The sequence below is a fragment of the Homalodisca vitripennis genome, chromosome X (genome assembly GCF_021130785.1).
Source record: "Homalodisca vitripennis isolate AUS2020 chromosome X, UT_GWSS_2.1, whole genome shotgun sequence".
In the NCBI taxonomy this organism is placed as follows: Eukaryota; Metazoa; Arthropoda; class Insecta; order Hemiptera; family Cicadellidae; genus Homalodisca; species Homalodisca vitripennis.
Window position 1 is genome coordinate 86,471,473 of NC_060215.1, and position 22,101 is coordinate 86,493,573.

Here is a 22,101-nt window from a genome sequence, read left to right on the forward strand (position 1 = left end):
GGTGATAATGTTTATTATTCACATATTGATAAATAAAGTAGGATATAGATCAAAATGATAAATCTCTACACATGCATTTGAATTTATTCTTTATTTTTTCACCTGGTTAGTTGGTGTTGGCTTTTTGACTTTTTGTATAATGTGTAGTTATAGTTAGTTATTTGGCACCTTTTTTAAAGATACTTAAGGCTGTAATCACCAACCATTGATTTTTGTTAATCAATACAGAAAACTGTACCAAAGTTTATTTCTATTTAAATGGTACAGCTATGAAAAAAATAGTTTGACTTACAGATAGGATTCTGCTTAAACAGTTTCTGCAGATTCTGCATGATAGCCTGGCCGGAAGGATCAGGCAGCAGTCCAGCTGATCTACCTGAGGGGCCCTGCAACAGTAATATTGGCATTCATTTTGTTGCTAAAGCATTAATTTGTAAAGCATAGACAAATAATATCCTATATGGATTTGGCCCTTAGGTAAGGTAACACCTCTAAACGCAACCAGAAAAATGTTAATATGGGCAAAATTTTAATTACCAAGAGTATATCGATAGTGTAAAAAAGGGTTTTATTACTTTGAATTTATAGTATGAAATTTTATTAGATATTTATTGATAATTTTTCCTTACAATCAAGGAATGGCCAATAAAATAGAAAAGATATTAAGGAGACATAATATAAAAACTGTATTGAAGACAGCCTAAAAGTTGAAGAACTGTTTGAGACCAGTAAAAAACACAAAATTCCACTGTGTACACGAAATTACATGTAGTTGTAGTTTATTCTATGTTGGAGAGATGAAACACTTAATATCATAACATACAAGATACACGAAACGTCAAGATACGAAAAAATTAGGGGATTAAATGATAATTATTAAAAGTAATTATTCAAGTAAAATCAGATAAATCTTACAAATAATCAAGAAATAACTTCAACAAAGATAGCATGAAATTGTGAAAAGGCTGGCAGCCTGTGATAATGAAGCCATATTGATTATAGTTGGTTGTTTGTTTATTAAGCTTCAGCCGATGATGATAAAGCGTGTGTCCGATGATGATACCTTTCAACTCATTTATACAGACAAATGCTTTATTGGCATCAGTGTAACACCTGGTCACTGAAGATCGCTCTTCACATTGAGGCCGAAATATTTAAAAAATTAATTGTGTAACCAAGGTGTCAACTGGAAAACTTGAATGTTAGTAATTTAGCATAGTTAATGTTCTTCAAGTGTACTTTCAAGTAATATATCTTCCCATCATAACATTATTTTTTTATTTTCTTATTATAGCGAAGCAAACTTAGAAATGAAAAAAACAAGTTTTTATGGAATATTTACTTGTTAGTGAGAAAGGAGTATTATACTTAGATAAATATGTTTGTTACTTGAGTATAGCAGGTATCTTTTCATGTTTATGAGCTTTTCACAAATACCATTACAGTTGATTATTCTTATGATTTTTTTTAATATTGACATAAGATCACAAAATTTCTTCAATAAAACAAGCAAATGACTAACATCCTATTAAGGAAATCAAGTTTAGGCCAATGAAAAACGATCAAGAGTTGGTTGTAGATGAAGACTCACAGTGTCATTGAGCAGTTTGAGGTAAAGATTGATGGCACGAACGCCTGGGATGTAGTAACTAATCCTAATGTTTTGGCCATGCAAGTTGTAGCCGTTGAGGGAGGTCTGGGCTGCCTCAGCATCTTCCCAGTTGCTGTACTCCACCAGTCCCCAATCTTGGGGGCAACCGTTCTTCAGGGCAATCTGCAAACATAACATAAATATTCCTAAAGTTCTCATAAAATATCTTCACCATTTATGACATGAGCTATTGCCGGTGTCTATTCAACTCAGTTCTTTATTTTATTCATTACCAGCAATGCCAGGAACATGTTTACAATAATGCTGGATATGTGTACAATAATCTTATTAAGTTAAAAATTACTTATCAATTGTATTGACCAAAATAAACCAGTTTCAGATGATTAAACCATGAGTAATGAAAAATATATTGAACATAAAAATTAAGTGATGGCTCCCAACATAAATACTTACAGAATGGTAGTAGTATGAAATACTTTTTGAGATATGGAGCACAAAACCGCCAGGGGTTTAAATCTTTTTTTATTCTAATTTCTTTTCTTTTATACTTGACACTAAGTTGTATTTATGACCTTCAAAAGCAAATGATTTCCTAAATGAAAGGTACTATTAGTATATATGTTTATAAAAACTAACACAAATCTCTAAGACCTACTATATTCCACATATTACAATAAGAATTTTTGTATGATTGACAAATATTATTTACAAAACTTTTCTCTTGTAGAAAAGACTCCAAAGAATTTGTAACACACTTTCTTATACACTGATTTATTGATTTCTCTGAGAGAACTACCACTCATGATAAACTTACCCACTATATTTTAAATAGTTCATTATTTTATGGTGCATAATCAAAATCTAGAGTACATGCTCTTATATAAATTAAATGTATATATTTAGTGCACTAAAGTTGAATCAAGAGAAAGTTAGTTTTTTTACAACAGCAACAGAAACAAATTGTAGGTTTTCATTGAGATGATATGTATAAGGATATTTAAAATAGATTTAGACTACCATTCACACTAATTTTGAAAGATACATTACAATTAAGTGATATCATTATGAAATTATCTTACTAGTAAATATGTTTTTCCAACTAAAAATAGGAGAAACAGTTTTAATATTACATATAGAGCTGTTGAAACCACTGCTTTACCTGACAATAAGGTGGGTTTACAACTGATGAAAAAATCTTGCGGAACTCGCTCATGTCACGGAAGTTTTTTGGAAGACAGTCTACGTAGAGGCACTTGGAATGAAGAGATTCAAACGTTATGTGGCTTGAGTCCAGCCAATCACAGACAAGGGTCCATCCGTTTATTTGTTTTCCGTCAAGAATGTTTTTTGCTTGTATCGAAATTTCATTTGTAGTGTATTCCACAAACCCATAACCTTTGCTTTCACCTGTAAAAGAGCAGATACATTTAAACATGAAAATTTTGTTATGTGTAAATTTAAACATAATGCTTTACTACATTTGAGTAATAAAAATATATTGTAATTATTTTTTTAATTATATTGTGTATCTAAATTAATTTTCATTTATATCTTTTCTATTTACTTACATCAGAAATAAGATTCTCCAAACTAAAAATTAAATAATTATAAAAAAATAAAGATATATTTCTTATGCCTTAACTTTGGTATGATGTAGAAATAAAGTTTTTAAAAACTAACTTATTATTTTCATCATGTAAAGTGTTGCTGTCCAGTGACTATAGACTATTCACCTGGTTAAATACACCAGATAATATATTCACTTTGGTACTTTAATACAACAAACACAGCACTGTACTAATGATGTGTAAACAGAAAAAAGACTGTGCCAGATTGTGTGGAGTTGATAACATCTGGGGCAGCAGTTGTTTGATCACTAGCCAACCCAACATTTGTGTATTATCACTGCCCATCCATCCTGGCCTGCCATTGTTATGTTCTCTTGTTTGTCATCTGCATTCTCTTCTTTGTCATTTCTACTGATAAACTTAGGTAGCAATGAATCTTGTGTCTTAGTTTGTAACTGATATTTTGTGATTACAGGCTGATTATATTACTCAAAAGCCGACTGCCCTCAGACTTTGTGCATAAAATAATATCAAAACATATAATTAATTATTTGGTCAAAGAACAATGCAAGATGTCTTTTAATTTATGTACATCACAAAACTACTGTGCACACAGTAATGCATGTTAGTTTTCTCAATATGATATATATATATATATATATATATATATATATATATATATATATATATATATATGCTTTACTATAAAAACTACACATCTGATGAAAAACTTCTCTGGAGAAAGGGATACTACAAGATTGTTACCACCGCCAAGAGATTACACAAGGTACGATCCTTAGACTATCACTTAACATAAATGTATGGCCAAAATTAATGAAGAAAGCGTTTACAGATCAATACTGTTTTCATGAGCCAAAACTCTTGAGAAAGCAAACTCATAATACAAATTTAAATGAATTTTCAGCACATTTTCATAACTACCCAGTTTCATATTACTTTCATAGCTACATAATCTTCAACAAAACACTTGTATGCTACTACAAGTTTCAGTAGTTTCCACTAATGGTATATAACTTCTATTAGTTGAGATAATAACGGGTGCTGTTACATAATTGTTTCTCTAAATATCTAACACTTATCTCTATATTTAAACACTTTTAAATACTATCAGTATTAAAAGTGAATGAGCCAATTCAGTACAGCACTGGTTACCAAACTAAAATAAAAATCACACAAAACAAGATTTGAACCTATCTTCTCTGATTTCATTTCAATACCCTTCTGACTTAACTTTCTTTATAACCAAATTCTCCTAGTCTATTTCAAAAAGACATTCCAATAGGATCTCAAATATGTTTCCGTTCCTTCAAATCAGCATAGTAAACTATGTTTTGACTTTTTTATATTGTTTTGTATTTATGATTCTCATTTACTTTTACTCTCAGCACTGACAAAAGTACAAGATGGTAGAATGAGGTTTCAGTTTTCCTCCTCTATTAGTGACTCCCCAGTTCCTTCCCTCAAGGGGCAGGATGAGGGGGGAGCTTGGATTACCCCTCTGCCATTTAGGGTGAGGGTGAAAAAGTAATTACTTTAGTCCCATACTCAACATGACTAACACAAAATTGAAATCAACAATGGGTATTGCTTTTCTTACCCTTAGTCAGATGAGACTTTAATATGGAACTAAATTTGGTCTTAAAGCGGGAAAGATTGTCTTATCAACATAAAATCATTTATGATGTGCATTTTTTGTACGATATTGTGATGTTGCTATGACTGTTACACCAGGAGACTTCATAACTAAAATAATAAAAATTACTTTAAATTTATAAAAACACAAAGAAAACATACTTAAAACAGTATTTTGATATTTATAATTGCACAAAGTAACTAACATAAAAACTATCTATACTTTTGACTGCTATGTATTGAATATTAAGAACCACTAACGTTTTGATAAGAATTTCTAGAAGTCAAAAGTGGAACACCAACTGTAATAAGATGTTGACATGTCAATCAGGAAATAATTCAAAGGAAGAGAATCTTTAGATTACACCAGAGGTTTTGAAGTTTAAATGTTCTCACTAAAATAATGGGAATTATCAGATAATTTAATTGCAAAGATTTTACTCAAAATAATACAGTATTAGTTTTGGAGTTTTTTTGCGACACAGTTTTGAACCTATGTATACGATGCTGAGTGGATGTTTTGTGAAAACATTATAATTTGCAATTTATAAGTTTGAGTTAGGAATCTGAAGCATACCAAAGAATACAAACACTATAAACACCCTGCCTCAATTGGTTCTGAAGAAGACTTGCATACTACTGCTGAGCATTACACACTGAACTGCACAAACTACCCATTTCTTATCATATGTCGTATTAGGAAAAAAATGAAATTGTAATAACTTGACACTAACTAAAAGTATTTTCAGCACATCGACAAAGCAAAATGAAAAATATTCTGCGTACAGTTAAACTTAGCATGTTTATTTCAAAATTACAGTATGTTAAGAAGTAAGTTGAAACAAAGATAATGCATACGAATGTACAGTTAAAATAGTTTTATATTTGATTAAAATACATTATTTGATCTTTAATTACAATATTTGTCACTCTTTAAAAAACTATCAAACTTTTTTATTAATTGTTTCAATACATATGAATTCTGCAACTAATCTGAATTTAATTTAGGTATCCTGGCTCCTTCAGCCTTAAAATAAGTCATGTACTGTCGTCAGTGAATTCATCATTGCACATCCATAGTTGAGACTTAATACAACTAGTTGAGGTGATGGAAACTGACCAGTCTTCTCGCTGATCATGAGGAAGCAGCGACGCACCTCCCCGCAGGACTTGACTAGAGTGTGGAACTGTTCCTCTGTGTAGTCTGCAGGCAGCCGAGCCACACATAGCATCAGTTCTGTGGCTGCCGGACACACGGGTACACACTGGCCACGCAGCAGGAAGCTCCTCTCACGATCCCATTCCTCCAGCATCTCCGGGTCCTCCAACTCTGCGCGTGCCATACTGGAGCCTGCTCCACTTGTTGTCACACGGATGGACTGCACCGGAAAGTCACTTAAGAGCTCCCTTATCTCCTACAACATTCGAGCACATGGCCTTTAGTAATTTTGTAAATTCCAACAATTTACTAACTATTGTTGTAAGTTAATTAACAACCAATAAAGATCTAAACTGCTAAGAAAAATTAATAAAATACAGTGCATCAGTTAAAATACATAAAAAAACGGCGTAATACATTTAGTAAATGGCAATGAAAACAAAAATGTTTAAACAGAAAGAAAACATAACAAACAGAGCTAACTAAGCTTCATGCTATGTATAATATAATATAGTATAATTTAAATTTAAACAACAAACAGCCTACCAAGTGTATTGACAACCAATTAAGTTTATATCAACATATTTATCAATAAATAACAATTTAACAATATTTAAGCATTACTAGTTTTTCAGGAAAAAATTATAACTGTTTAAATAACACAGGCTTTTCCTGCAACATTGTATTGTAAGGTTATGTTTAGATTATTGTAATATATTATACACAAAATTAAAATAAACAGATATAACATGACACACTAATAAAAAATAAGACAGGGATTTAGATTCTTTGACCTCGTACAAACTTTTGGTGTAAACTTCTCTCCTTGTGCTTTTGTAAACTATTGAAGTGGATTTTACAACTTTGGCATCAGACATTTTTAATGCAATATTTCAATTCCCTAACTAAAAAGAGCATTAATATAGGAAATAAAATACTCTTTTTGTTCCAGAAAAATCCAGTCCCAAACAAATATCTACAAGATTTCCTACACAGTGACATTTTAGAGTTTTGTATTTTTTCACTTATGAAATGTCTTATGAGAATATATATTTTGTGATCGGAATCGATTTGCAACTGTAAAAGTAGTTCATTTCATAGTATGCTATAAGGAAACATTACTTGTACTGGAAATATACATACAATTATTTATTTTTGAAACTCTAAATAACCCCTTGGGATGTACTTAAAACTTGTCTGGAATGATTCTAGAGCTTTGGACCTGGATGACTCATCACATCACAAGAAAGCAGCAAGTAATACAGGATTACTTCTTTACTGAAAATTTTCAAGGCATTGTTAAGTGTTTGAGGAGAGGTAACAGTAAGTCGTCTCATATCAAAGAATTATATAAAAAATGTATTAGTTCCATTACGACGTGTGTAGTGCGGTAAATATAAACGTTCTAGCCTTGTCATGTGACGACCAAAAGTGACTTCCTGTGTAAAATTCGTATGTCAGTGGTATTGCCTACAGTCGCATCGAAGTGATGCCCATAAAGTCTCTGCGCGGGGAGCTGCGTTGTAAGGTTCGAGGCGATCTGAAATTCCCGCAGACGAATCGAGGTAATCCCTATAACGTCTCTGCGCGGGGAGCTGCGTTGTAAGGTTCGAGGCGATCTGAAATTCCCGCAGACGAATAGAGGTAATCCCTATAACGTCTCTGCGCGGGGAGCTGCGTTGTAAGGTTCGAGGCGAGCTGAAATTCCCGCAGACGAATCGAGATGATCCCCACAACGTCTCTGCACTGGGAGCTGCGTTGTCACATTCCAGGCGCTCTGAAATTCCTGCAGTCGCTTCCAAGTGTTCACCACAACGTTTCTGCACGGGGAGGTGCATCTTTACTTTCCAGGTGCTCTGGAATTCCTGCTGTGTTACCGGAGATAAGTGTATACAACTCTTCATCTCTGGTACTAATAACGTGATTTATTTTTTACATTAAACCACATATAGAGCACTTAACCTGCCTACCTTTTCACACCAATTGCGCGTGTACATATGGCATCAAACATTTGACTTTTTTTCTAAGCTGTTTGTATAGTATCGACTTTAACTACATAAATATTTTTTATGTTCCTATTCCATTATAATTTAGTGCCTACATAGACCTTTACATCTAATATATATATATATATATATATATATATATATATATATATATATATATATATTTGTTTGTTTGATATGTTTTGACGTTTGCAAAGTTTAAACATACAGGGAAAATGATTAAATATATAAATACCAATAACAATATAAATTATAGAAAATATGGGAAATGGGAAATAAAACCATAACAATTTTAAACTGGTGGCATTACAGCTTACTCTGCTTCAACGGATAAGAAAATTTTAATGCGTAATGTAACATGCCCCTAATATATTTGTTAGTTTCGGTGTTATCCTTACAAACAGATATTCTATAATTCTCATTATTGTATACCATAAATCCGTTGTTATCACAGGAAACAATTAGAATTTGTTTTGAATAGCAGAAAAAATAAAGTTCTGTTGTGTTTGCTAGAATAAGTATTTTTGCCTAGCTTTTGTAAGGAAAGATATGTAACAATGTTTTATGATATGCATCCAAATATGTTTAACTTACGGAACTCATATTATTGTTATTGTTGATATTATTGTCATATTTTTGTCATAATATTCAACAAAAGTGAATTATCTTCCCCGTAGATGGCAGCTAACAACTAGGATGAAGCGGTCAGGCTTCTGTCTCCTTAGATGACATCTAATATTGCTGCCCAGGGCGCTCTTCTCATTGCCAGTCAATGAATACGACAACCGTATAATGCTCAGGTATATATAAAATGTTCTTAATTGAGACTATTTTGTTAGATGTCATCTAACAAAAAGCCGGGGGGATTAATGAACTGTCAAAATGTTCTAGTATACGATAAGAATGTGGGGCCAAATCAATTGTAATAATAAAGCCGGAAAAACTCGTTATGGTCTATACAATAACATGTATAACATTCTCCTAACAAGTTGTGCAACAGTTTTAATATTTAGGTTTTTATCGAATCCACTGAAACAATGGTAATGGTGAACACGCGCCATGATATTTTTCTGTACTTGTTTATTGATCTTTGAATACGAAGACAAGAGTGAAAGTCAGTGTCATTCAAGTTTTGGTGTCTCAGATTCAACAGGAACCCAATTAATTGTGAGCAACAATATCGGAGCCGGAGCGACGCGACGGGAGCAACAGGACGTGGGCCACACACCCGCTACTGCGCATGCGCCACCTCCTCCCTCGTCTGCACATGTTACTTCCAGGCCGTGAGTTTCAATAATGAATAATAAAGCTTTGACGAGAAACGTTTTAAAGCCCTCAGATCACTGCTTAAAATAAAGCAAAACAATTGACGTTACACGTGGTCTAACATTTGATGTCTGTAGCAAACTTTTCCTTTAAGCTTTCGGGATTAATGCGTAGATATTATTTTGTAAATATTTATTATTTACCCTTGAAAAAAATATTTGTTTAGTAGTCGAGGTAAAACTGCAGGGGGTAGGTATCTTATGATACAAAATTGTTGCGTGTGGACGATAAGTACATTTTAGAAAAAATCCTGGACTACCGGGTTCGATATACGATACAGGTAAGACCACGTGCTAAAGGTAAGTTAGATACACTGGGTGGCGTGTTCTAATTTGGTAATCTAAAACTACTTAAGATTTCGACTGTACGGCGAATCTTAAGTAGTTCGGCGCTCTATACAAACTAGATCGAGTCACAGCAGAATTCAGCTCAGACGGAATATTCAGCCACAGTGAACGTGTTAAGTTAAGAGTGCAACGATTGTAATACACGTAAAGGTTGTGCTAAGGTAGGATAAGATGTGCTTAGATGAACTACGGTTTACTTGGATAGTGAAAAATACGGTGAGTGGATGAGTGAAGAAAATATGCTGAGTGTGTACTTGTACACCACATGGACCATGGAACATAGTGACAATAGGACAGAGTCAGAGAACCTCTCGATTCTGTTGGAGGACACGGGCAGGTGTCCGAGCCCTGCCCCTGGCCCTGTGTTGCCAGGACCACTCTCTTTATCGCACCTCATCGTCCATAGTTGCCACACCACAGAATACTACCCCTCTCACGAGTACGTGAATCTCCAAAATATGTATACGTACTTAAGTCATACAATTTTATATGACGGTTAGGAATGGTTTTAATGCGAGGGAAACATCAGCCTTGATTGCGGCCATGTGAAAATAATTCACTTATACGAGGTTGTGGTGGGGGGGGGGGGGGTAGAGAAAACACTCGGCGGAGATAGGCGAGTGGTAAATTTGATTGGGCCATGTGTCGACATGTCATCTACCGACATCCATCCACTCCGCTGTTACTACCACTTATAGTAATGGTGAGCTCCTCCATACAAACATTTGCTATAATTAATTAATGTTATGAAAAACGTGTTATCCGTACCGCAATACGCCTACTATTTCAAATAAATCGATGTTTACAAAATAATCGAATTTTTAACTGCAACAATTAAGATTTTACTCCAAGTTTCACAGTTATGAAATATAAAAATACAATTAAGTACACCGTTAATCCTCGTAATTTACAATGATTTAATGACAATTCTTAGCGATCATTCTTAAAACTGTACCTGGACGACTTTTGCGTTTTTGTTTATTAGCAAGAGTGGAATTTAGAAATATTAATGAAAACTTGTTTTCTAATGGAAAAATAAGGTAAATTTTCAAAACCCCATCTATTTATACACTTACGGGAGTTACATCAAGCTCCTTTATGGATAAAAATGTTTCTTTGTCATATAATTTTAAAATCTGCGAAAATCGAAAATAGTACGATCTTGGGTGTTGCTGGGAAGCGAGACATTAATACTGAAATAACGGATAACTGTTTGAAGATCCATTAATAACGACGACAAAGTTATTATAATTGGCCAGACAAACTGTGGAAATAAACTCGTCTACGATGTTGCACAGTGTACTAGTATATCAATCATTAAATGCAATTGAGGAAGAAAGTTCAAGAAATATTTTCAGTTATAACGCAAAAGTTTGTATACACATTTCTAATTTCAAAAAAATGGGTTCTGATATTACAACCACTTTTAATACACTGGGTCAACCTTCAAAATAAGAATAAATGTTAATTCTAATAACGATATTTTGTTGATTGAGTACTGTATATAACTATTAAAACCAACAGCCGAAATAAAAACAATACTGCAGACTTATATAGTACTTAACGTACTGTACTTATACTGTATACATCTGTACGTGTTTATCATAAAAGAACACATTTTCAGACCAACGATATTGGTGATATCTGTGAGGACCAAATAACTGTAAAATTCCTTGATGTTACAAATAAAAATATTTTATATTCGAACTAAGGGAATGAAGGTGTCAGACCTACAGTGACACACCACGTGTTTCCTAGACACCTCCATAAGCACACATCAGGCCAGTGGGGGGGGGGGGGTGGTCAATATAAGACCTACCACCGTGTCTCTCACCTCCCAGCTCTACCGCACAATAGACACCCTATTAGCTTAAGTGGCAAACTACTTTTACACTAAGACTTAATTAGCAGTCTAGAACTATTTTTGCCATTTTGTGCTATTAACATTTTTCTCACTTAAAATCTGATTATACTGGAACCATCTTGATTTTAAACCAAAAACAGTGTTAAACCTTTACCATATCATTCCTTTACTCTTCGTTGTAGTTTTGAGTAATATCCCATTTTAAATGGCTTTTTTGTGTTTCCGACATTACGAGTACTTGCACGTTCAAAAAACAATAGGAAGCAGAAGTTATTTCAACGCTTAATCGCAAAAAACAGAACAGCCCGACAACGGTTGGAAGTGTTTCAATTGTAATTTTTAAATGATACACTTTACAAATCTTTAGGAATGAAAGTAAGGAGGTCTGCTAAAGATTTATCAGTGTTTTTATTATAAAAATCTGAAATTCGTTTCAGTGAACTCAGGTTTTGGTAAAATACTGGTTTATTCATATCATTCTAAAGGTTATGGTTTTTTTTTTTACAAAGAATAAAAATATTGCATAACCGAATCCAAGTGTCGAACACATAGGCTTCAAGAGGGGATTTCGTGGATATTTTGAAAAACTTTAGCAGTGCCAAACCACTGTAGTAATAGATTTAAATATATTCATGACATATTTATGTAGTTTGTTTTAATTTACTTCATGATAACTGTATTATTTAGTTTTGCAATGCGACATTAATTACACACTACATCTATACGGCGACGCCAATACTTAAAAAACTCAAAATAACATATTTCATAATAAAATAAACTCTGTACGATCTAACCCAAGTATGAAATAACGAAATTCCAACGACCATACGTCTTCGGGTACAAAGAGTGTTAAAGGCGAAGCCGGGTTCAAGGACCTTTAAATGGAGATGTACGACTCCATTCATATGTACATTATGTATTGTTTGAGCAGTTGAGTAGAATTCGTAGTTTGTGGCGGCCATCACGGAATATTCTTAACTCAAAGTCGCCGTGCCGTTGCTTGCCGTTACCTGACCGACGCGACGTGTTGTTTCTTGCCGTCACCTGATGGATGTGTTATTTGTCGCCGCCTGTTCGTCTTCCTCTCGCTTGGCGTTACCTGACCGACACGGAAGTCGTCCTGTTGCTTGCCGTTACCTGACCGACGCGACGTGTTTCTTGCCGTCACCTGATGGATGTGTTATTTGTCGCCGCCTGTTCGTCCTCCTCTCGCTTGGCGTTAACTGATCGCCGTGCTGTTGTTTGCCGTTACCCGATCGAAAATGGAAAAGATTCTGTCGACGTGTCACTGTAATCAGGAACTGACGAAAATGTTTCAATAACGTAAACCAAAATTTAGCAAAACCCAAGAAAATAACTTAGCTGCATTTGTGTAAATAATACAGGAATGTTTTTTTTTTCAATATTAATAACACAAGTGGAAATATATATTTTTCGCAGCATATTAAGCCAAAATATTAATCAGATTGACGACTTTTACCAGTATTACTATTAATACAAGTAACATAGTCATGACTAAAAAATTAATAAGTAAATAAAACAGACCTGAGACAGAATCAAGTGCAGCTCATGGACAGACAAGCTTAGGCCTACTATAACATACACTTTCTGTTCCCTAACTCTGGGGGAGGGCATCCGGATGATCCGAGTTAGTGCTACACATAGCTCAAAAATAGAGTGTGATATAAGAGTTAGAAAATCACATTTAGTTTGCAAAGATGTTTTAGCAGTGGAATGGTATAGAAATATACGTGACCGTTACAATGAATAAGTAAAACTAAAATGTTGTAACAAACCAATCTATTAAGTTGCACAAAAACAAAACAAATAGACGCCAACCGAATGTAAGGTCATTTAGTTTAGGGTAATGTTCTATTTTTAATAAATCAATTTTACACATTTAGGAACATTTACAACATCCCGTGTAAATAAGACGACAGGTGACAAATAACACAGTACTGTGAATGTAAATGGTAACGTTGAGTGTTTACGTTACAAAGATGCGTGCTATAGACCACACATGCATTATACAACAAATGCTAGCCGAGACGACACTAGAATAAATTAATAACTGACTGGGTCCGCCTCGGTCATGTCGCCGTCCATCGCGGCCCACAGCGAACAATACGGTGATTTACAATACGTACAGTACACGGTGCAGTTGGTACTCACTTTATTCCACGACAACATGCATATTCTGCAAAGAGACGTGGTGACTGATGAAGGTTTTGCAGATTTTAGTGGCGTTTGTAACCTCTGCTAACATTCATCGAGGCGGTATGGCAAAACCTGAACGGTCATCATTCGGAAGTGCTCACGCATTCGTTGCAAAAATTAAGTGTATAGATAGGGATGCACTTCATGTTGCTGAAGGATGGCATTCCATTACTCTGTACGCTCTCTGCAAAGGAAATTCTCGACGGCCAATCTAACACAGCTAACTCTTTCTCAGAACAGTTTTTGAAGCCCCTTCTGAGTGTGCCGAGGAACAGAGCGTACCCCAAACTTGTAATTTGATAAAATGACTTGAATTTTGAACAAAAGAGGGGTTTTTGAGAACGCGAGGAAGAACGTGTGTGTGCCGACCACAATCTACAAGCGTGTGCCTCGTGGGATAAAATCGGTGATCGGTGATTTCTCAAAAAATGTAAGGAGATAACCACCGAATAGCCAGAGCCAAATTTGTTATTATGTAAGGTGACGTGTGGTGCGGCGTGCTGTAGTGGCAGCAATGACGGCCGGGCTGCAGACGGTTGCGGTGGCAAGCCTGGCCAGAGTCCACTGAACTTGACGAAGGTCACAGGACCCTTCCCCCACCTCTGCTACAGCACCGTCTGTACCAGTGCCATGCCGCTGCCACAGAACATTTGGCTACCCCGTCCTCCAGTCCGCGAGCCCTACAACCGACCGGCAGCGGAGCGGCAGGATGAGGATACGACACGCACCGGTGCTGCCGCGTCCCGCACATACACTCACGCTGTTATAACGGCGAAGTCGACGCAGTGCACAGCCATGACATTCCACATGTGGCCCTCCCCTTCCCGCAAAACCGGAAGGGTCTCTTCGAATAAAATGAACGACTACAAAAAATTCCAGTAACCTTCATATAAACTCACAAAACATTTTCCAAGATTCTAACGCACGCCATCAAGACAACGGTAAATTTTATTGTAAGGCTTTAAAAATTATTATTAATTAAACATATCTTGAAGAATGCTCGGAAAATTCGATAACTGTATGCTGCCCACACTCAACCAGTTTGAGCATTGATCGCTATAGAATAATTATAATTCATTCTAAACAGGTGTTTTCAAAATGTGTTAACTGTTTCTCTGCTCATGTTAATTGTATTTCAGTGAGCTCATGATAATTTCAACGCTGTACCATAAATAAAATTAAAATAAGTTTCGCACGTATTGTGAAGTTGTAATAAAATTTAATAATTTTAAACAATGAATTGTCATATAAAATTACTGTCTATACGCAATAAACAAAGGAAATAATACACAATAATCACCAGAAGCTTTTTCTAAATTTTATGTAGGCCTATAACATTTCCCGAAGTTTATGTGCACATTACACACTGAGTATGCTCGTATAAATTATTGCCTTTATAACGGTCTCTAAAGAGCCAACTATTGTTTCCGCTTCCGTAAGTCCGGTTGTCCAAACGTGTAACAGTTGTAAGTTTAGTTGAAGGCGGTACAAGGGTGGTTGGCTGGGTAGAAGATGGCTTTCGGTAATTTAGAGCCCCATTGGAACAAATGGATGGCCTCCTTTATAGAAACCTACAGCTGAAAGCTTTTCCAAGTCACTGTCAAGGTTTTTTCTTCAAGTTACATTTTGTTTTATCTTTTCTCAAAGCGTCCATCATTAAAGTTTACACAATCAAGCCCTGTAAAAACAACTGAAGCTTTGTGTATTTTTGACGCCTACGTCATGCCCTTTTGTGAATATTAAATATTAAATAACATTCAAACACTGCAATATTTAAAACTTTAACTGCAAAATTAATGAACTTCTATCGGGTTTAATTTTAATTAAATTGGGAATGAATAGTAAAACAAATCTTTTACCACAGGCTGGCAGGATATTTCATTAACTCGTTGTTACAAAATATTAACACTACAATTCTACGAGAATTTTTAACCAAATGAATGTTTTTATTTCACGGCCGGATTTTCTGAGTTTGAAACAGTACGATATCTTAACCTTACAACTTAACACACTGATTGAAGTAACATAAGCACCACAATAATAGAATGTAAGGGTGAAATATAATTGAGTTTGAAACAGTACGATATCTTAACCGTGTAACTTAATCAACCGATCGACTGAAGTTCCATACACCACACTAATAGAATGTGAGGGTGAAATATAATTGAGTTTGAAACAGTACGATATATTAACCGTGTAACTTAATCAACCGATCGACTGAAGTTCCATACACCACACTAATAGAATGTGAGGGTGAAATATAATTGAGTTTGAAACAGTACATTATCTTAATCGTGCAACTTAATCAACCGATCGACTGAAGTTCCAAATACTACACTAATAGAATGTGAGGGTGAAATATAATTGAGTTTGAAACAGTACATTATCTTAATCGTGCAACTTAATCAACCGATCGACTGAAGTTCCAAACACTACACTAATAGAATGTGAGGGTGAAATATAATTGAGTTTGAAACAGTACATTATCTTAATCGTGCAACTTAATCAACCGATCGACTGAAGTTCCAAACACTACACTAATAGAATGTGAGGGTGAAATATAATTGGGTTTGAAACAGTACATTATCTTAATCGTGCAACTTAATCAACCGATCTACTGAAGTTCCAAACACTACACTAATAGAATGTGAGGGTGAAATATAATTGGGTTTGAAACAGTACATTATCTTAATCGTGCAACTTAATCAACCGATCTACTGAAGTTCCAAACACTACACTAATAGAATGTGAGGGTGAAATATAATTGAGTTTCAGAATCGGCACCAAAAACTGTGGCAATTTTCTTGAAAACACTGCCAATTCGTTAATAAATCGTGCATTCAAACATACAAAAACGCGTAAACAAATAACATTTTTAACTACTATAACAATGCATAAATAAATTAAATATTGCAATTTTACAATGAATAATTTTGACCGAACCTGGAATTTAGGACGTAAACTAGCTCAATCCCAAGAGAAAAGTATGCTGAATGGTCAAGTTCCGGTTAACCTTAACAAAAATAAAAGAAAGAAAGAAAACTCTTTCCTTAAATTATAATGTAAAGGACAGCTTGCAAGCGCCGGTAAATATCCCATGGTGTTACGCGTCCCAACTAAAGCACCAGTACCTGTTGAATGTACGGATTTAGACCGGAACTCGTAAATTACGCTATTGAGTGTGGAGTGCGAGTACAACGCTTCTCTTGAACAAAACCAGTTGTTTATTTCGCGAAAAATTCACAAAATTAAATAAGTTTTCACAAAGAGGCAAAGTTAAGTCCGCAATATAAAGCGCGATAGACATCATAGATCAATGAATAGCAAAATAATAAAAGCAAAACAATGTTATAATTTTATACTTTTCTTTCATTATCGTATAGAGCTATTTTGCCTAGTGACAGATTTTCCTATGTTGAAATGCTATAAAACGCATAAGTGTATCACCACTTCTCCGTGAAAAGATACGAGATGACTTTAAGTCAATAAACAGAAAAATATTCGTATATCAAAGTAATAACTTTTAACAACTATAGCATGTGACCGCTTTAAGTGAGAATCAGTTGGATGTGGTCTTGTTTTATAAGTTTCTTGTCTAAGATTTTTTTACATTATTACATTTGACTGCACGAATAGGGATAGCGAGAAAAGCTGGGAACCGAACTTTGTGTGGAAGAGGAATATCCCAGTGGGAATGTCGAACAGTGGGATGTCCACGTTTCGAGAATGAGATGGAGAGTGGGTGGATGGCGGTGGATGGTGGCGGTGGGACGGGGTGGCAGTCACCCTCCCACCCACCCACAGACGCCAGGGCCGGTCGCCGCGACGCCTATTTAATTGGATATCACAAACAACAACATTAAGTGGTGGAGCCTTCCCCACCCAGTCCCCCTCACATCCCTCCCCATATCTCTCTCTCTCTCTCTCTTTCTCTCACTCCTTGTCATTCCGTCGACAGTCGCCAGTCGTTCATCTTGATGTCGATATTCTTTTTGTATACGATAAAAGTTTCAATCTTCTACTTTTTCTTGTATGGCGACAAGCCATGTGAATCTATGTCAGTAAATGCAGTTCCGCATTATGCTTAGCTTACTTCAATCAAGTTACCATCGATAAATATAAATATAAATTTAGTAAACTCGCGGTAGTCCGATACAATCAGACCGCACTGTCGGACTATCGAGAAATTGTACTAGGAGGCCGCATTACGAGTTCTCAATTCTGAGATTTAACTGTCCCACAAACTAACCTCGCCGTCAATGAATGAGCTTGCTCTCTGCTGAAGACACCAGAAATCACAATACACGCATTAATCTCAGGAGGTCGATTAGCTCGATTGCATTATGTCACAGAAAAAATAATGACTCGACGACAACTTACAAATTGAGTGTTTTTACTGTTGCAGCTATTACTTACCTCTTCACAACTAGCGAACTTATCAAATAAAAAAATAGCCAAATTAAGGTGTTATTTCGATTCCTGACTACATTCTAGTTTTCACACTAGAAGTAAAAAATTTTATTTGATTTAATTTATGACAAACAACAACAAATTTCTATTATGTAACGAAGTATTTTTACGAGTTCAAAAAGTAAATCCAAAAACTGCGGACCCACATTTTAACGGGAGTTTAAGAATACACAGAGCGTTTAAGTCGATCGTAAAGCTTCTCAAACCTCTATATCTAAAGATCTTGCAATGAATAAATGTATCCGTAATTTGACGGATTTTAATAATTCAAATACGTGCTCTCTCTCTCTCTATCTCTCTCCTTACTGAGTATAATTTGACGTACAGGCCGGTGATGCTTCTATACATCTAATCAGAGATCCTATACTCACAATCATAGATGTATTAAAACTGATTACTTACAAGGTGGAAAGTAAATTTAAAAAATGAAAAGGAAGAAAAACGATAGCCTACCTCTTGTGTTGGGCCGTGCACAAGTCGTCAAGCCGTTTCCAGACTATTTAACGCTTCGTGTTTGTCGAGGTAGAAAAGTAAGCTTGGGTAGATACGAGATACAAACTACGCGATGGCGGGTGACTATCCAAGCGCTTTAACACCCCGTTATCACAGGCGAGTGGTTACGTCACTGTGCTACAGTGTGCTATGTAGTGCTACACGACTACGACACTTCTTCTGTTGATGCTGTCCGATACATTCCCATCCAGTATTGTCCCACATCAATCCGTTTCCGCACTAATTAACAGCTTGTGTTTGTCGACGGTACGAGATACAAGCTAAGCGAAGGCGGGTGACTATCCAAGCGCTTTAACATCACTTCTCACTTCAGTGATCACACGCTAGTGGTTACGTCACTCGTGTTTTCGGTCAGCCGTATAATTAGAATTTACAAATATCATTTCATTCTATATTACGTTGATACGAATTATCTTATAAAAGTATATTACTACAATTGTTACAAAGCTGCAATTCCTTCTACAGCGTTCTAGGCATTGTATAATTATTTAGAGGGGAGATATTTAAAATTAACACTTAATAGTATGATAACGATACAAAACTATAACAATGAGGATAACAAATGTCGTCAAAGAACCTAGTTAAACCGTGTACAAATGTAAAGCAATTTTAAATTTGTTTGATTTATTTACAGCTAATTTTAAGCATAGGCTACAGCTGTACAATAAACATAGTATTTACTTAAAGCTCGAAGAAGTTAAATTACGTATTTGCTAACATTGATGAATCGAATGGTTTTGCTGTTATTATATACAATTATATTAGACTTTTACTTTAACGTTAATCGTTCCCGTAAGCGAATAACAACTAGAGCTCATACGAGTTCATTCGAAAAGTAGGAGGGTAACAAGAGTATACTCGTACTCCTAGGGACCCACGGTTATCCAGCTCGCGACTCCCGTACATGGCCAAGCAATTGGCACGAGGAACGTGACTTGCCTAAGCGACATTGTATGTTAAAGTTTAACAGTTTTTAATCTGTCAACTGAGTGCAATAATCAATGCTTATGGTGGTGTTTTTTTAATTCGTAAGTCATGGCTCTATAGTATAACTTCCCTTATGGCAGAAAAAGTACAAAAATGTTGTTGTTGCTCCACGAGGAATTGTAAACATTTCAAGTAGGATGTAAGTTTGTAGTCTGGTCAAGAAATAAACTGATCATGATTAAAATGTTAAATTTGTACAGTATGCACCTGAGTTCCAGAAGGTGACATTTTACAATGATTTATGACTAAGATTATATTTTTAATGAAATATAATTTATGAAAAATAAAAAATAAAATCGTAACAATTTTCTTTGGTGATTTTTTAAAACAAATAAAAATATATGAAGCACTTATTCGAACTGCACATACACCCAATAAAAAAAATGTCCCTATATTGTGCCTCAAATTCGACCACTCCCTACTAATGAATTAATCAACAATTTTATTCTATTTCCTTTTTTCAAAAACTTTATTTTTAAAAGTTAATAAAATATATATTCCAACCGGGAAAACGACTGGATCATCTTAAACAGAAGGTGTGTACTTACAGAAGGTTTATTAGTACTTAAAACACGGGTTATTGAGTGTTATTAGTACTTAACACACGGTTTGTTGCGACAAACAATAGAGTACTTAAGACGCGGTTTATTGAGCATTATCAGTACTTAACACAGGGTTTGTTGAGTGTTATTAGTACTTAACACACGGTTTGTTGCAACAAACAATAGAGTACTTAAGACGCGGTTTATTGAGCATTATCAGTACTTAACACAGGGTTTGTTGAGTGTTATTAGTACTTAACATACGGTTTGTTGCAACAAACAATAGAGTACTTAAGACGCGGTTTATTGAGCGTTATCAGTACTTAACACAGGGTTTATTGAGGGTTATTAGTACCTAACACACGGTTTGTTGCAACAAACAATAGAGTACTTAAGACGCGGTTTATTGAGCATTATCAGTACTTAACACAGGGTTTGTTGAGTGTTATTAGTACTTAACACACGGTTTGTTGCAACAAACAATAGAGTACTTAAGACGCGGTTTATTGAGCGTTATCAGTACTTAACACAGGGTTTGTTGAGGGTTATTAGTACTTAACACACGGTTTGTTGCAACAAACAATAGAGTACTTAAGACGCGGTTTATTGAGCGTTATCAGTACTTAACACAGGGTTTGTTGCGACAAACAATAAACAGTATAAATAATAAGGCCAATCAGAATCACTTGAGATGGACAACTGTAGATTGTATCATCGTAAGTATAGTTACTGCCACGTTTCCAGGCATCCATTAAGTAATTGATTGGCCCACCGCCGCCGCTATTCAATACCTTTAACCAATACATAGATTCCACTTTAACTGAGAAATATCTGTCCCGATTTTTCTTTGATTTTCAATACTGCAACTACTTCTTTTAATAACGATATCTTTAAACTATACAAACAATCTACAACTATCAAACCACAGCAGTGCGCCGCGCCGTGCTGAAATCGACAACTCATTTCTGTCGCGACCCAATTCCTGCTGAAACTTGGTACGAAATGTTTACCTTTGATAATCTAGTTTATATTCCTTTTCCATTGTCACGTATGGATGGACGTGAGAACACAAGGAAGTTAGTGTAAATGTTTTGGTTCGCTATGGCAGTGCAGTCACGGTAAAAGCGAAGTAGCCCAATGTACATGACTGTTATTATTATATACAGGACTAATGCGTGTTATTACTACTATACAGTAATCAGTAATCTGCACACCCACAACACAGTTAATCTTGGACGCACCCTAATTAACTAACAATTACTATGCACCCTATAGTATGCTCGCAACGCAGTTAACCCTATAGTGTATGCTGAAAACACAAGTCAACCCTGGAGTGTGCGCTGAAAACACAAGTCAACCCTGGAGTGTGCGCTGAAAACACAAGTCAACCCTGGAGTGTGCGCTCAAAACACAAGTCAACCCTGGAGTGTGCGCCCAAAACACAAGTCAACCCTGGAGTGTGCGCTAAAAACACAAGTCAACCCTGGAGTGTGCGCTCGAAACACAAGTCAATCCTGGAGTGTGCGCCCAAAACACAAGTCAATCCTGGAGTGTGCGCTCGAAACACTACCAACCCTGGACTCACAACACGGTTGCTAGACACAGCAACCTTCTGCCAGTCGAAATACCTCATTGTCACTGCACGTGGAATAATAATATTACGTAAAATACGAATTTGTATACATCGCACCTAATCTGTATTGGACTGACCTCATGAATGTATTTTATTTCTATTTTATATCCGCAGACGCTAAAGTGCATATAACATTTTTCCCGTCATTATTGCACTATTTGAACAACTCAAGCGTTATATGTATTACATTACGACGTGAGCCAA

General features: G+C 35.4%; 1 protein-coding gene across 1 annotated transcript in view; it reads right to left on the minus strand.

Moving 5' to 3' along the window:
• LOC124369309 (ribonucleoprotein PTB-binding 1-like) overlaps nucleotides 1–22,101 on the minus strand; it is an 89,377-nt gene that overhangs the window by 9,723 nt on the left and 57,553 nt on the right. The window contains exons 2-5 of the mRNA XM_046827254.1: nucleotides 5,954–6,248; nucleotides 2,772–3,019; nucleotides 1,592–1,774; nucleotides 293–386 (exon numbers count right to left, since the gene is read on the minus strand). Coding sequence (XP_046683210.1) covers nucleotides 293–386; nucleotides 1,592–1,774; nucleotides 2,772–3,019; nucleotides 5,954–6,248 — 820 coding nt within the window. The remainder of the gene's footprint in view (nucleotides 1–292; nucleotides 387–1,591; nucleotides 1,775–2,771; nucleotides 3,020–5,953; nucleotides 6,249–22,101) is intronic.